This window comes from Heterocephalus glaber, unplaced genomic scaffold (assembly GCF_053883595.1).
Source record: "Heterocephalus glaber isolate CG9 unplaced genomic scaffold, H.glaber_assembly_v1.0 deba00001572, whole genome shotgun sequence".
Taxonomy (NCBI): domain Eukaryota; kingdom Metazoa; phylum Chordata; class Mammalia; order Rodentia; family Bathyergidae; genus Heterocephalus; species Heterocephalus glaber.
The window spans coordinates 13799647-13816381 of record NW_028258357.1 but is presented as its reverse complement, the minus strand read 5'-3'; the positions used below and the strand labels follow the sequence as shown (position 1 = coordinate 13816381).

Genomic DNA, 16735 nt, shown 5'->3' with positions numbered 1-16735 from the left:
GCAGAGAACAGAAAAGAAAATGTTCAAGACCTTAGAGACAATGGATGAACTTATGTACAGGGCACAAAAAGCACCACCAACAAAGCAGAGACAAATCAGACTTCATCAACTTTAAAACTGTTTGTGTTGCAAATGATTTTGTGGACAAAGTGAAAAGGCGCCCACAGCATGGGATGTGTCAGACATATCTGATAAAGAGCTCCAACTAGAGCACACAGAAGCATGCTCAGCTAGACGACAACCCATAACTCAGACAAAAGAGCTGAACAAACACTTCAAAAGACACACGGAAGGCAAATAAAAACACGCAAAGACGCACAGTATCACCAGAAGCGCAAATCAGAACCACAAGGACATCCCAGCACACACCTATTAAAAAGGATGTAATTTAGAAACTGACAACATCAAGTACTTCCGGGGACACAAACAACCCGAAGCTCAACCGCTGCGGGCAGGAACTCAAGTGGCACAGTGACTTCGGAAGAGGACCCAAACAGTCTCTTACAAGGTTGAACCTTACCATGTGGCCTCGAGTCACACCCCTAGGCACCCACCCAGGAGAAGTAAACGACCACGTCTGCACAAAGACTTGGATGCCAGTGTTCACACCTGTATTCACAACGCACATAACTGGAGACAATTTAAACACCCTTCAGCAGCTGGGCATGGTGGTCCAGCCTGTGATCCCAGCACAGAAAGCCTGAGGCTGAGGCCGACTCACTGTGAGTTTAAGGCCAGCCTGGGCTACCTAGTGAGTTAAGGGCCAGCCGGAATCATACAGTGAGACCTCATCTCAAATTAATTAATTAATTAATTAATTAATTAAAAAGAACGACTTTCAACAAGTAAATGAAGAAACAAATCCAGATACTACTAAGCAATAAAAAGGAGTGCACTACTGATGCCTAAAAAAGAATCCAATAACGGAATGACTAACAAAAGTGTTATGCTATGTGAAGCAAGCCAAATAAACCAAAAAAGCTGCATACTGAGCAAATACATTGCTATGATATTCTACAGGAAGCAGAACTATAGAGGCAGCTAGCAGAATGAGGTGAGCAGCAAGACAGCTGGCTGCAAAGGGACCCGAGGGATCTCAGGGCAGACAGAAACACGCCAGCGCCATGGAAACGCCGTTATCCTTGATGTGGCACCATACACTCCATACCTTAAACACTCAACGGGATGCAGGCAAGGGGCATGGGCACGCCCAGTGTGCACTGGGCCGCGCGAACTGCCTCCTCCAGCACTGACACACGCCCCCTCACCTTCCGGGCGTCAAGTGGAGCACACGGAGAATGAAATCCATTTGCCGCGAGCCTCTCCTCCAGAACTACCCGGCTCTCCCCACTTTAAGCCCAGGATTCCTGTCACCTCATCACCTCATCACCTCATCACCTCGCCCTCCGCTCCCCTCACTGAAAGCACCGTCAGATCCACCCCTTCTGCTCAGCCCCCTCCTCCTCAGCAGAACCGACTTCACACCCTCTTCCACTTGGTTTTAATCAAGACCCACTCCTTCCAATGAGCTGTCTCTTCAGCTTCAGTTCACGTCCAGATTTCAAGGAGTTTATGCTCCTAACAGATACCTTCCCACTTCCCAGCCCCATGCGTGCGCGAGTGTGTGAGCGCGTGTGCACATGTGCTTTTTTTTTTTTTTTTTTTTTTTTTTTGGTGTCACTGGGGATTGAGCTCAGGGCCTTCACACTGAGCAAGGCCTTTAAAAAAAAATTTTTAGGAGAGTCAAAATTAAGTCATTAAGTTGTCCAGGCTGGGCTTGAACTTAGAATCCTTCTGCCTCAATCTCCTAGAGTGCTGGGTTTCACATGTGCACCACCATATTTTATCTTTCTACTGTCCCAACAACTCTCCTTTAGGAGAAAAATCCTGAGTACTAGCTTTCCATCCCCTCAAAGAGCACTCATTAACAACAAATAAGTGGCACTGAATGCATGAATGAAGTAATTACTCAAATTGGAGAAAATTAGCAATATTCCTAAAATATTCTTTAATATGTTGACAATTTCCAATCTGACATACAAAACTGTCTGTCCCTTTCCCTGGGTGTAGTGGTGTATGCCTGTAATCCCAGCACTCGGGAGCCTGAGGCAGAAGGAACTCATTACCTAATGAGTTCAAAGCCAGCCCGAGCTAGACCTGTCAGCTCAGCTAGACCCTGTCTCAAAAAAAAGGAAAAAAAAAAGGAAAACTGTCCCTTTCAAGATCAAGAGAGATAGGCAACTTTGCAGGGGGAAATAGAACTTCAAGATCAGCCCTGTGACATTCCCCACAGGGTGGACCTGTAGCAGCCTGTTATATCACCTGAATTTACCAACCCTGACTTGTTCAGAGCTCACAAAGGTCCCTAATCTAAAGCAGCAAGTGAAGGCAGGATGGAGAAGAGGTTTCTCTGAGAAGCAAAGCCAGTGAGTCCTTCCATCTGGGCCCTACTGTGCCACTGCCAGCTGGGGCTTATGCCTTTTAGCCAGCAGCAGGGCTGTGCTTCCGTTACCTTGCTGGGTTAGTGTACAGGAGTGTCTTCCTTAAGCAGGACGTGTTCTCGCCCTTCAGGGTGATAACAGTCCACCTTAGTGCAAAAGGGCCCAGATGCTATCTGACCAGCTATTCAACATACCCAACTTTGAAGAAGCTGTGGCTAACATGCCTCTTCACAACAGCCCACCCTACCTCGAAGGATATATTTTTATCTGTTTGTTTGGAGACAGGGTCTTACTATGCAGTTCAGGATGGGCTTCGACTCACTACGTAGCCCAGGCTGGTCTCAAGCTCACAGCAAACCTCCTGCCTCAGCCTCTCAAGTGCTGGGATTACAGACATGTGCCACCATGTCTGACTATAGGGTTTATTAATTTTTATTTTTTCCTCCCTTTTTACTCTGCCCAAACTCACTCTGCAGAACCTGTTCTTCTGCAGGAGACCGCAATATTGATTATGACCAAAGCAGGCTGTAAGCACTGTAGGCTGTGAAGAGTTACCCCACAATTGGCTTGTTTTGAGAAGCGAGTCCAGCCGAAGCCTACATGCCAAGGTCAGAGTAACTTGCACCCAAATTCCATTCCCACAACTAAAACCTTCTTAACTAGAAGGACAATGTTTTAATTACAACCATGTATTTTGTCTATTCTGTTCCTAACGTGAAAATGCTTTGTCTACATTAGTTTCCATAGAAACTGAAGGACTGCACATCCTCGCATGTGGTTTCACCCTTGCATGTAGCTCGCCTTGACCTCAATTGATTACTAATAAAAATCAGTGGCTTGGGGCTGGGGATTTAGCTCAGTGGTTTCACTGCCTGTCTTAAAAGCGTCCAAGTTCAATCCCCGGTACCATAAAAAAAAAAAAAATCAGTGGCTTGGACTGGGCAGCACCTTTGTTGGTTACACTGGCAGTGGTCATCCTGGTGGCCCGTTTTGTGTCTCTCTTAGTTCTGTCTTTTAGGGTTTTCTTCCTCAGGCCTGCATCATACACTGGGCAGGAGACTGGAGCCTCTACAGAGATTTCTAATAATGTTTCAGGGGTCCACAGTATTTCTCTTACCTTTCTGGGTTTTTTCCTATATTTAATAAATATGAAAGTTTTCCACCATTTAAAAAAAAAGTTGCCAATTAGTACCTTTTCCTTTTTATCTGTGCTATTAAAGTTATTAATTAGACAAGTAAAATGTCAGAGACTAGGTTATACGGGCAAATACACACATTTTGTTAAAAGAATGTCACATTTTCTATCTTTTCTAATCACAAAGTCCAAATTAATCACTCACCTTCATCATCATCATCTTTTTCTTTCTCCTCCAATGTTTGTCTTTCCAACTGTTTTGCTACCTCATCCACAGTGGCTCCTGATTCTTTATCAGGTTCCTGCTGCCCTGCAGATCAAATAAAACAGAAACAAATCAAATGTAAAAAGGACACTATCTCACCAAAATACATCTAATGATCCTGCAAAATTTACAAATCCTTTTCTGATAAGTGCTCAGGAAACCAAAACAGAACCATTACTGTGAATATAGTTTGTTAACACATTCACAAGGAGGACTTACCCAGCCACCACCAGATGAGACAGTCATGCATGTACCAGCAGTGGTACAACAGCAGGAATGTAACATTAAAAAAAAAAATCTTTCATATATAAATAGTATAATCCATTTGTTAATTCATTCAACGAGATATCCATTATATATGCTAAGAGATAAAGGCTAAATAAAAATGTCAGTTGGTTCCTATCCCTAAAAGTACTCAACATTAGACTATGTACAAATATTTTAACTGCCAGATAGATACTTAAGATTAGCTGTAATTGCTGAGGCCTTATGAAGAGCAAAATTCATGTGTAATACTCCCAGCTTATTGAAGAAAGAAGTCTCAGGATGGGTTGGATAAATCAGAATAAGAAAAGACAGCCCATTATTAAAATAGGAATTCTGGGGCCGGGGATTTAGCTCAGTGGTTCTGTCGCTTGCAAGGACCCAAGTACAATCCCCAGTACAAATAAATAAATAAATAAATAAATAAATAAATAAATAAAATAAAATAAAATAAAATAAAATAAAATAAAATAAAATAGGAAATCTTAGCTGGACACAGTGGTGCACACCTGAAATTCCAGCTATGGGCTTGTCCCAACTACTCTGGAGACTGAGACAGGAGAACAGCAAGTTCAAGAACAGCCTGGGCAATTTAGAGAGATCTTGGCAAAAAAGAAATAGTAAAATGGGCTGAAGCTGTGGCTCAGTCTTAGGGCACCAGGCCCAGCGTTCAATCCGCAGTAAAGAAAACAGAAAAATCTTGAAAGCCCAAACAAAGGCCAGGCCCTTGCTCTGAGAGTGACTACAGCCCAGCTTGAGGAGCAATGTGCAAAGCATAGAAAGCATTGATCCCGGGGAGAACCCACTGCAGTGCCATTCTGGTTACTACTGGAGATTCATACTAGGACACGATTGCTGCTGCACACCTCCAAGGACCAAGTGCAGACTTCGGATTCCACGTGAAAGCCAAAAGAGCCACCAGAGCGAGCCCTGCGAGAGACCCAGCAAAACTACAACTCTCCCTCTTCTACTCCCATCTAATCCGAATTTCATAAAGATGTACATTAGTCCTCTCCAACCTCTCTCAACTCCATGTTAATCGCTTCTGGCTTCCCCATTTTTCTCTCATTCTTTCTTTTTTTTTTTTTCTTCTCATTCTTTCTGGACTGATTTTAATTAGAAACAGATTTTTTAAAAAACATTTTCCTAAAATAAAAGTTTGTTCAACAACAACAACATTGACTTCTCAAAAATAAAACAAATTCCTAGCTCATAACATGGTCCAACTGTAAACTTTTCGCTTCCTTCCTTGTCTTACCAGGGGTTTCAGAGATTACTGCTTAGGATGTTCCACTGGAAGCCACAAAGAATACCCTGACCGTGCGGCCTTCGAGTGGCCTCCGAATTCGGGCTCGGCGATGCTGGGGAAAGAGCCAGGTGAAAATTCGCACCACCAAGTCTCAGTGACAGGAGGGGGAGGGCAGACTCACACCCCCAAAGTGCAGCCCTAAACAAAAACCCTAAAGAAATTCGGGGGGGGGGGGGGTCCGACAGGATACGAGGGAAACGAGTCCCAGGTGGACCCGGCCGAGGAGTCCGGACGGGACCGAGGAGTCCGGACGGGTCAGAACAGGATTTGTAAGGAGCCCCCCCGCGCGGAAGATGGTTGGGAGCTGCGCTCTGCGCGTGGTTTGGGGTCCTCGCCGCGGCCTGCGCACAACAGCTCTGTGGATCGCGGGGCGAGGCGACCCCAGAACCACCACATCGAAGCGGTGCCGCGCTTCTCGACCCTCGACTCCCCACCGGTGCCCCGGGCCAGGGAGGAGAAGCCGCCCCTCCCCGGGCTAGATCTACGGCTCAGCCTTGCCTCTCTCTAAGAAAGGCCTGGGAATGCATCTAGTCCAGGGATCGGGGTGCCCGGTCCCTGCCAGCCCCGCAGGGCCCGAGCCCAGCAAGTCGTTCGGCCATTCCTGGCAGGACCTGGGAAAACCTGACTCTTTACCTGCAACAGCCCCCTTACTCTTCTTCTTCTTCCGTTTCTTTTTCTTGGCTGCTTCCTCAGCCGTAGAAGCCGCTCCCTCTTCCCTGTCGTCTGGGTCCAGGTCGCCATTCAGGTGGCTCCCGGAGGCCTCTGCCTCCTCCACGCCCGCCATAATGCCAGAGAGTGCGCGAGGGAGCGCAATAGAGCGGCGCGAACCCGATCCTTCTTCCCCGCCTCCCTCGCCCACGCCGCCGGAAGTCGCTCTCGCTAGTAGGGTGCGGGGCATGCTGGGACGGCGGAGGACTCGGAGGCGACCTTCTGCCCGGGTCGACGCCGCCTCGGTGGCCGGCTCCCCTGAGCGTGGGACCTGTCGAGCGACCCGGGTTTTGCCGCACCCTTTGCACTCTCAGTTCCGCCCTCGTGGAATCAGACTGAAAGGGGATCTTCAGCTCCAGAGTAAGGTGCAGAAGCCTGCTTGCGAGAGGCAGGAACAGAAACATTTAATATCCCTCGCTTTCTAAATCGTACATTAAGACCCCCTCGTGGAGGCACACGCCTCTAATCCCTTCACTCGGAAAGCTGAGCCAGGAAGGTCACCGGGAGTTTGAGGCCAGCCTGGGCTACAGTGAGTTCAAGGCCAGCCTGAACTCCATAGCGAGACCCTTTCGAAAAATCTAAATAAACAAGTGATAAAAATTAAATCGTACATTAAACAGGGAAGGAAGCTAAAATATGTGTTCACTTACATCCCTTTTTTTGTGACTCACAAGGACTGCGTAGCTATTCACGGTCACAGATCTGGACGAGGCTGTCTCATCAGGAGAGATAGTTTTGGAAGCTGGAATCCCGCGTTTCCTGTACTGTACTCCAAACCTCCATGATTCAGATGGGAAGTCTGCAACATGCCTCTCTTTTCCAGTTAGGACAAGAGTTCCAGACCTCGGGCCAGAGATTTAGCTCAGGGGTGCTACCGCCTGCCTCGCAAGTGCAAGGCCCCAAGGTCGAACCCCGGTACCAAAAAAAAAAAAAAAAAAAGAATTCCAGGCCTTAAAAGCTCATGGTCGAATGTATCTATTTTTCTGTCACCTTTCTTTTGGACATAGAACGCAATTAAATTTTGCCTAATTTTTGTTTGTTTTTAAGGCAGCGTCTCACTATGTAGCCGAGGCTGGCATGGCAATCCTCCTGCCTCAGCCTCCCAAATGCTGGGATCACAGGTGTTCTACATCATACTGGGCTCAAATTTTGCCTATTACTCTACCTAATTTTTACAAGAGCCTCGTATTAAAACGATAGTTTGAGATTTGGGAGGCTGTGATTGGCTGTCCTCAATTTCTGCTGAATATGGGTCCTTGTTCACCTCCAGAGTTAGGTGTTTTCATTAGTTTCAAACTAGGGACTGCTTTATCAGCACACGGGCTTGCTGTTAAAACACAGGCTCTGACCACGGCCTCATAAAGTGCAGTATCTGGAGGCTAGGATTGTAGCTCACTGGTACAGTAGGGCAGGGGCTTAGCATGTTCAGGGCCATGAGTTCAATCCCTAGCACCCAAAAAGAAAGGAGGAAGATGGAACCTGTCCAATCCTAATGAAAACCTCTTTTCCTCTGCATATTTCTATTTCTCTGTCTAGACATATCTCTAGATTTGAAACTGCTTTCTCTGGTTGATAGCTAGCTGTTGCTATTAACTTTGGTAATTCAAAGTTAATGAACCATATTCAATGTCAAAAAGGTAGAAGTAGCTACTATTTATCTAAAATCCTTGAAGCAGGCAAGGTCAGTAGTACTAATAAGGATAAATTTACAACCGAATAAACTGGGCATGGTGGCAAACACCTGTAATCCCAGCACTGGGGAGAGAGAGGCAGGAGGATGGCAGCAAGTTTGAGGCCAGCCTGAACTACCCAGCAAGACCCTGTCTCAAAAAAAGCAAAGGAAAGAAAGAAATGAAAAAAAGTGTTAATACTTTCCTATGTCATTTATTAATTATTTTTCTATTCCATTCCAAGCTAATCTGCAAGAAGCTGAGGGACTTTCGAGAGGTCTGAAAGATTTTTCGATTGGGGCAAGGATGTGGCTGGTCCCAGGAGGCACCACAACCTGCTCTTATTGGTGCTAAAATTATTGCCAGAAGCTTTCACTCACGAGGCTGAGGCAGGAGGATTGCCACAGTTTGAGAGTAGCTGGGACTACAGAGTGAGAGAGACCCTGTTGAACTTGAAGGATGATTGGGGATTTCCTAGTGGAGGATGGTAGGAGAGAGAGACTTACAGCACACAGAGCAGGGGCTCTCGACCTTGGTGAGCAGCTATTTGGGCTGGGGTTGTCCTTCACCATTCCTGGCCTCTACCGGTGACACCCCTCCCCCTACTGTAGCTGTGCCAACCCAAACTGCTCCCCGGGTGCCAGCCGGTGCAGGCAGCTCAGCAGAGAACCAGGGGCTGGGGGCTCACCACAGAACTGATTTCTGGTTCTGGAGGCAGGGACTCCAAGGTCAGGGCAACTTCAGGGCAGTTTCCAGCCAGGCTGCTCCCCTCTCCTTAGACCACTGGGCACCGGAACTTGGATGTCTCAATGGGGATTGAGTCTGTGACCTAGCACCACTGATGGGAGAGAATATGCAGCATTTAGGGGCGGGTAGGAAACAAACTGCCAAATCATAAAGGACCCTAGAGTGTGGTTTTCAGCCTTCAAAGTGATACCTAATATGGATATGTAGCCCAGGCTGGTCTTGAACTCACAGCAATCCTCCTGCCTCAGCCTCCCAAGTTAAATTTTAATATTTGAGCCAAAGCTGGAGATGGTGCTGCACGCCGGTGATCCCAGCGCTCTGACAGCTGAGGCAGAAGAATCCCAAATTCAAAGCCTGTCTCAAAAAAGGGGTCAGGCTATCGTTCAGTGTAGAGCACACCTGGACTGGATCCCTACTACTGCAAGAAACAAAAATTCTGGGTGTGGTGGCATATACCCATAGTCCCAGCACTCGGGAGGCTGAGGCAGGAGGATTGCCACAAATATGAGGCCAGCCTGGGCTACAAAGAGTTCAAAGCCACCCTAAACTACATGGCAAGACCTTGTCTCAAAATAACAAAAAAAATGTATGCAAGGCTGAGGATTTAGCTCAGTGGTTCAGTCGCCTGCCTGGCAAGCACAAGGTCTCAGGTTCGATCCCTGGTACAGAAAAAAAAAAAAATGTGTACGATACAGAGATTTTCAAGCTGGAGAATGATAGTCTTCTGCTTTGTGAGAAATCACTGCCAGCCACCCAGTGGTTCCTGTCCTGCTGCCCTCTACTCTGACAGTTCCGGACTTTCCATTTGTAGTTACACACTCCCCATACATTATCATGAAATAGCAACGAGGAGATGACAGTGGTTTTGTGCCTTGGCACATTTTTTTCAAAGGTAACATTACGTCAGTTCTCAAAACTTTTGTTTTTCCTGTTTTCTTTGAGACAGGATCTCACTATGTAGTTCAGGCTGGCCTCGGCGATCCTCCTGCCTCAGCCTCCCAAGTGCTGAGATTACAGGCATGCGCCACCATGCCTGTCTCTCAAAACCATTTTTAAAGCATTTCTCAACAATAACATCCCCAAATTTGAAAGAATTGTAAACAGGAGAGCACGCTAGTGTGAAAAAACTGCTGTTATTGCTGATAACAGTACTCTTTTGCTTTCTACGAGTCCCTGCCCACAGTATACAATGACCACGTTCCTCGTGGGCAGGCAGCACGAGTACACATCACATCTTCACTCTTTTCAGGCCCACCCCACCACCGCCCAGCAGATGGCGATATTGCTGAGAACTTTTGCACACGGAGCAGAGCCAACACAGAAGCTGAATGAAGTGGGATTGGAAGACCTGGGGCAGAGGGGTCGAGAGGACCTCGGTTTCTGGCTCAGACTCCTGCGTGGAAAGCATTGCCTCCCGAGACAGGTCAGAGTCTGGGCAGGGGCTGCAAGACCAGCTGTGTGCAGCCTGAGCCCCGGGCCTGCAGGGCTGGCAGGAGAAGATACCACACTCAGAATCCTGGGCTCAGAGATAGGGCTGGGCGTGGCTGGGCCTGGAAGAAACTGCGCCAAGCACTGGAGTCTCAGGAGTTTTGTTTGTGGCAAGGGTGGTAAATTCTGGGATGGATGAGGGGGCGAGAAGGGAAGAGGTGGAGAGAGAAGGAAAGGTGTGTTCTGCACGAGCACCAGTTCCCCACCCCCCTTACGTGCTGCAAATGTGTACAACCCAGAGGACAATGAAAGGAGAAAATGCTTTAGACAATAATCCCGTGGAAGTTAGGAGGGAAAATGCTCTGTGAAACAGTTTGCCTGGCTGCAACAACTGCTATGGAAAGAAGGAACAGTGCAAAGTCTCGAAAGAGATCATTGATTTCGGCCACTGGTGGAAAGGCACTGGAGACTTTAGCAAGAGCAATTTTATTAGGAGATATCAAAAAATGGCACAAGAAAGCCGGGCGTGGTGGTACAGGCCTGTAGTCCCAGCACTGGAGAGGCTGAGGCAGGAGGATCGCCTTGAGTTTGAGGCCAGCCTGGAATATACAGCAAGACCCTGCTCAAGAAAGAAAATGATACAAGGGATGGGAATGCGCTATCCTATCCAAGGGTCAAAGAATACTTCAAACCTGTTTGTTTTTGAGACTGGGTCCCGCTATATAGTTCAGAATTGAATTTGAACTCACTATATAGCTCAAGCTGGTCTCAATCTCATGTTTATCCCCCTGCCTCTGCCTCCCCAGTGGTGGGATTACAAGCACGCACCACCACACCTAGCTTCAAAGGGTCCTCCTTCATTGTCCTAGAAAGGACCTCTCCTGACATTAAATGTGGCTGTCTGGAACACTGTAATTTTTTCCTCATCTTAATTATCCAATGACATCTTAAATTATCTTTGATCGTATAATATGCTGCTGTCTTCTTTGTAATTGGAGTATAATTAGATGCCCCACAGTACTAGAGCTTTGTTGCTGTCCCCTGTAATCTCTGTGTAGACAGTGTTGTGCCCAGATTTCGAGGTCCCCAAAGACCACCAAGGAGCCAATTCCGATGTAAACACACGAGGGTCATTTATTCAAGCTCGAGCAGGGACTCCCAACCGTCACCGCCGCAGCGGGTCAAGATTGAGAGCCCCGACTCCAAATCAGCAGGAGTTTTTATAGTGGTTACAGCAAGGCTCTAGATTGGCAATTAAACCTGATTGATTGTGCCTTGCGCACCCAAGCTGCAAACGGTTGCTAACTACTGATTAGCTGTCGCTAGGGGACGGCTGAACACTATCACATGCAGGTGGTCAAAATACATCTTGTGGTTTTTCTTAGAACTGAAATTTATGCCACCAAATTTTAGAATGGAGTCACTTAGGTCTCACAGACAGCTTCCACTCACTGAGGCTGGTTGCACATGGAAATCCTTCTGCATATCTTTCCCCGCCTGCTGCCCACCTGCCTCTGACACCTGCTGAGCTCCGCTCTCCTGTCCAAGTTTGTTTTTGTTTTTGTTTTTGTTTTTTGGTACTGGGGATCGAACTCTGGTCCTTGCGCTTTTGGGGCAGGCAGCGGAACCACTGAGCTAAATCCCCAGCCTACCTGTCCAAGTTTTAAAATGATGTGGGCTCAGAAGAAAATCCACACGTCACCCACCTTCTGCCGTCACAAGACACTGCAGCTCCAGTGGCAGCCAAAATACCCTCGGAAAAGCGCCCCCAGGAGAAACAAGCTTGACCACTATGCCATCATCAAGTTCTCCCTGACCACAGAGTCGGCCATGAAGAAGAGAAGAGAGGACAACAGCACACTCGTATTCATTGTGGATGTCAAGGCCAACAAGCACCAGATCAGACAAGCTGTGGAGAAGCTCTATGACATGGATGTGACCAAGGTCAACACCCTAATCACGCCTGATGGAGAGAAGAAGGCGTATGTCTGACTGGCTCCTGATTATGATGCTTTGAATGTTGCCAACAAAATTGGGATCATCTAAACTGAGTCCAGCTAATTCTAAATACACATTATTTTCACCATTAAAAAAAAAAATGATGTGTGCTGTAGGCCTGTAATCCCAGCATTCAGGAGGCTGAAGCAGGAGGATCATAGAGAGTTCAAGGCCAGTGTGGGCTACATAGTGAGACCCTCTCATAGAAAAATGTTTTTTAAAAATGCTCTTTCCAGGGGCCAGGGATTTAGCTTAGTGGTTCTACTGCCTGTCTCACAAGCACAAGGTCCTGAGTTCGATCCCCGGTACCAAAAAAAAAAAGCTCTTTTCGATCCTTGATTTGCAGGTGGGCACGACCAACCAAAAGTCACCATGTCTGACCCTTCATTTACACATAATAGGAAGCCACCTTGATGGGACTGTTTACACATGGTATGATGCCGAGCATTACAGAGAATGACTTTCCCAATGCCTTATTTAGAGGAACCCAGAAATTTTGGATACTAAAGACCTCTTCCCCTATCCGTGGGGCTGGGAGTCTTTTCACCAGCCCAAACTCAACCTTGAGGCGATCCTCCTGCCTCAGCCTCCTGAGTGCTGGAATCACAGGCGTGCACCACCACACCTGGCTTCAATAAATGTATACTTCCGCTACCTTTTCTATTTGTTTTGTCCAATTCCTTGTTCAGGACACCAAGAATCTAGGAAGAAGCCCAGGCCCCCAAGCCATAACACTTTGGTTCCGCTGTCTGCCCTTTTTTTACCTAACTGGGTGACCCTATCCTGAACTCAAGGGCAAACCCTGACCAGACTAAGCGAATGTACAAGGATTCTCGCCCTTTCACAGTGGTTCACTGTGGCGTGAGCATGCACTGCAATTTTAAATGAAACATGAAGGAAAACCACAAAGAAGTTCTGAAAGTGGTTTCCTAAAATTAAAAAAAAAAAAGAGGGCTGGGGATTTAGCTCAGTGGTGCCACTGCCTGCCTCGAAAGTGCAAGGTCCTGAGTTCCATCCCCAATACCAAAAAAATAAAAAATAAAAAAAAAGAAAAGCCAAAAGAAGCCATAGTCCCTCTACATCTTTAGATATTTTCAAGTGTGAGGGTGACATTTGAAGAGCAGGGAACAGAAAGCTGCAGTGGTTGGGCCCCACCGTGATGTTGCTCAGCCACTGACCTGGGAAATCCTAGCATCCCTCGGCCTCCAAAAGTGTAAGATGTCACAACCTGCATTATTAGAAAGGGGAGTTTCTGATGCTTTCATCACCCTTACCCTTGCAAACTGTAGGATATAGGGAACTCCCAGCTGAGAGTCAACTTCTTTCCTGAGTTTGATAGTACCTCCAGTGGGGCGTGAGGTGCACGCCTGTGATCCCAGCACCCTGGAGGCTGAGGCAGGAGGATCGCCATAAGTTTGAGGCCAGTCTAGGCAACATAGTGAGTTCAAGCCCAGTTTGAGCTACATGGAGAGACTGTCTTAACAACAAAGGTAGTGCTTCTAAATCATTTGTTCAATTTTTGTTTTGTTTTTTTGAGACAGGGTCTTGCTGAGTTGCCCAGACTGGGCTGGAACTCTCAGTCTTCCTGCCTCAGCCTCCCAGAGTTCTGGGATTATAGGTGTGTGTCCAGTTTGCTCCCCACCTTGATCCAGAATTCCCAATCTTTTTTTTTTAAACTTTTATCTTTATTAGTACATGTTTGCAGTACATCATGAGTACATTCCTCACGGGGACTTGATACAGTACACGACGCGTCTTCCTTCTTTTCCTGTCCCTTCCCCTCCCCAGAATCCCACCCTTACCTGTGCAGGGGCTGAGGACCGGAGTGCAGCACTCTGAAGGTTCCAAGCAGAATGCTGGTGAACAGCTGTTCTGCACACAGGGCCCGACTTGCCCTGCTCACAGAGGCTGCCGAGCTGGACGCTGGAGCTCTGCACAGTGCTCAGATGGCGCTAGGGACCTGATCACTGGCAGTGCCATCTCTAGGTGGGTGCAAAGGAAGGGAACCAGCTGAAGCTCTTGGATCCTTTGTAACAATATGGTAATTCATCTACCATAAAATTCACTTTTATTTTGGAGATGGTGTCTCACTAGGCAGTCCAGGCTGGCCTTGAACTCACTATGTAGCCCAGGCTGGCCTGGAACTCTCAGCAATCCTCCTGCCTCAGCCTGCTGAGTACACCACCACCCCCAGCATTATTCTTCATTCTTGCTGAGTCTGTGTTACTCTCAGGGCTTGAGGGTTTTGGGGGGGGTTTTTTTTATCATCTTAAGGACAATTTATTTGACCTTAATTTAGCATCCTCCAAACACTAGGGATTCTGCTAAATTGTGAGAACAAAGAAATGGCCAAGACGTAATTGGGCCATTACAGAATTTATAGCAACTATACACAGCCCTTTTTGTTTACAAAGCAATTTTATGTAATACAAATAGTATGTTCTGTGGGGATAGAACTTTGGTGATTCAGACGCTGTGGTTATCTTGTTCAGCCTCATTTTGTGAGTGTAGGTGAACTAGTCCCGGAAGCTTTGTGAGCCAGATGTCAGCTGCCTGCTCTGTGAAGATCGACACTTGGCCCGGACTTTTCATTTCTCAGCCTCCTCAAAGTCTGGAGACTTAATCCCTCTTCCCTGCAGTTTGCAAACTTCTCAGGGCTTGAGTTTTGACAGCTCCAGCTTTCTGCCTTCCTCTTCACTGTTCTCCTTTTGGTGGACCTGGGCCAGAGCTGCTGTTCTGATATTCTCCCCGTAACCCTTCTTCCCTCTTCTGTCCTTGGCCTCAGGGACTGCTCGGCTTCAGGGGACAGTGACACCACTTGAAGCCCTGTGTGTTTAAGACGTTTCTTCTCTCTTCCCAAAGAAAGATGGACTCTCCTTTGCAACACTGTGTTTCTGTCCCGTAGTGGTCATTAATGAAAGGGACAGTGTCAATGTACCGTGGAAGGTGTCGTGCTCAATTTTCACCCTTGATCTTCCTAACGAAAAGGGGCACAGCAGAGGCAGCAGAAACATAGCTTTGCCAGGAAAGAAGGAAGCCTTCCGCTCAGCTGCCGCACAGGCAAGAAGTATTTCAAGCTGGCATGGTGGAGAACACTTGTAATCCCAGCACTCTGGGAAGCTGAGGCAGGAGGATCACCATGAGTTTGAAGTCAGCTTGAGCTACCTAGTGAGAGGCTCTGTCTCATGAAACAAACAAACAAACATGAGAAATGAACACTGATACCCATGGCTCATCAGATGCTGGCAGGTTTCGCCTTCTTCTGAGCTGACCTTGGAGTTGACCACTCTGGCAAGGAGGTCCACTTTCGTCAATGTCACTTCTGCACCAAATGAGTGCACTTCTGTTCTTGTTTTTAACATTACCGGAGGCAGCAGCTGGCTGCACCTGCCTGCCAGGCTGTCTGCATTTCTCCTGATGAGTTTCTCGTGTTTACAAAGTGGCAAACGGGGCCGGGGATGTAGCTCAGTGGCACCATGCCTGCCTGGCAGGCCCAAGGTCCTGAGTTCGATCCCCAGTGCCGGAAAAAAAAAAGTGGCAAACATTTAAATGATCTTGCTAATGCCGATTTCCTCATAAGCTCTTTATTTCCGGCATACAGTATTGGAGGCCATGAAATATTTCGTGAATCCATACATCATGCTGTAACATTGATGTCTGCATTTACATCATAATCAGGGATCTTGGAGGTGATGGAATCTTTGGAGCCATGGCAAAACAGTGAAGTAGAGGAGATAGAGATGCTTTGTTATTGTTTCTTTTTGTTTTTTGAGACAGGGTCTTGCTATGTAGTTCAGGATGGCTGGCCTTGAACTCTCTATGTAGCCCAGGCTGTCCTTGAACTTGTGGTGATCCTCCTGCTTCAGCCTCCCAAGAGCTGGGATTGCAAGCATGTGCCACCACACCCAGCAAGAGATGTTAGATATACAAAAGCTTTTGATGTCCCCCACCCTCTATTAAAGACATTTCCCTACTCCTCTGTAAGGATGGCCAGGCCTATCTGAGCCTCGAAAAGCTGCCTTTGTTAATAAGTGAATGGCCCTCAGCCTCCATGTGGCCCTGTCTTCGATGCTCCACGCTTGCTCAGTCCTGCACCGTGTCCATGGCAAACCCATGAGGGCGTGGGGCTGTGGCTGGCCAGCCCAGGCCTCCCCTCCAGTCACAATGAGCGGTTTTCACAGCCTGCTTAGTCAGTGCGATCCCTTGGTCGGAGCTTCAGAAACGCGAACCCTCATCGGGGCCCCAGGGGCCTGGCAGACAGAAGCCTGGGCGTTTGGGCACAGCCTGAGGGTTGTGCCCCTCAGAAGGTGCAAGGCGATGCTGCTGGCACAGGGACATTTTGAGCAGCATCGCTGCACAGCCCCGTGGCGCTCGGTGTCAGCCATTCTCACAGGGCCCAAGTCCTTCCCAACACACCTGTTACTTATTTTTATTTATTTCTGCCATTGTACATTCTGAGCCAGGGGTGATTTTGATCTCTAAGTGTCTTAACCACCTTTATGTCGCTGGGACAAAATACCCAACACCTGCAACTTAAAGGAGAAGAGGTTTCCTTTGGCTCTTAGTTTTTGCCTGGTGCCAACACAGAGCGGTGCCAGGAGAAGAGTAGCTTGCCTCTTGGTGGCTGGAAGCAGAGAGCTAGAGAGGCGCGGGGGCGGGAGATAAACCCTACCAGGCCACGCCCCCAGTGTCAGGCCCCACCTCTTGGCCTAAAATCCGCCAGAAGTCCCAGGAATCCAATCATCTTCGAAAAGCCCTGCCGGTCCGCAC

At 47.6% G+C, this 16735-nt stretch overlaps 1 protein-coding gene and 1 long non-coding RNA gene across 2 annotated transcripts in view; one reads left to right on the top strand and one right to left on the bottom strand.

The window, feature by feature from the left end:
• Nucleotides 1–6269, bottom strand: part of Metap2 (methionyl aminopeptidase 2) — a 28691-nt gene extending 22422 nt beyond the window's left edge. Inside the window, exons 1-2 of the mRNA XM_004844924.4 lie at nucleotides 6048–6269; nucleotides 3782–3886 (exon numbers count right to left, since the gene is read on the bottom strand). Coding sequence (XP_004844981.2) covers nucleotides 3782–3886; nucleotides 6048–6198 — 256 coding nt within the window. The 5' untranslated portion in view covers nucleotides 6199–6269. The remainder of the gene's footprint in view (nucleotides 1–3781; nucleotides 3887–6047) is intronic.
• A 42-nt stretch (nucleotides 6270–6311) lies between these two features.
• Nucleotides 6312–12619, top strand: LOC101705871 (uncharacterized). Its single transcript, XR_015443543.1, has 2 exons — nucleotides 6312–6487; nucleotides 9789–12619. It is a non-coding gene; the product is annotated as an uncharacterized LOC101705871 (long non-coding RNA).
• Nucleotides 12620–16735: the final 4116 nt, after the last annotated feature.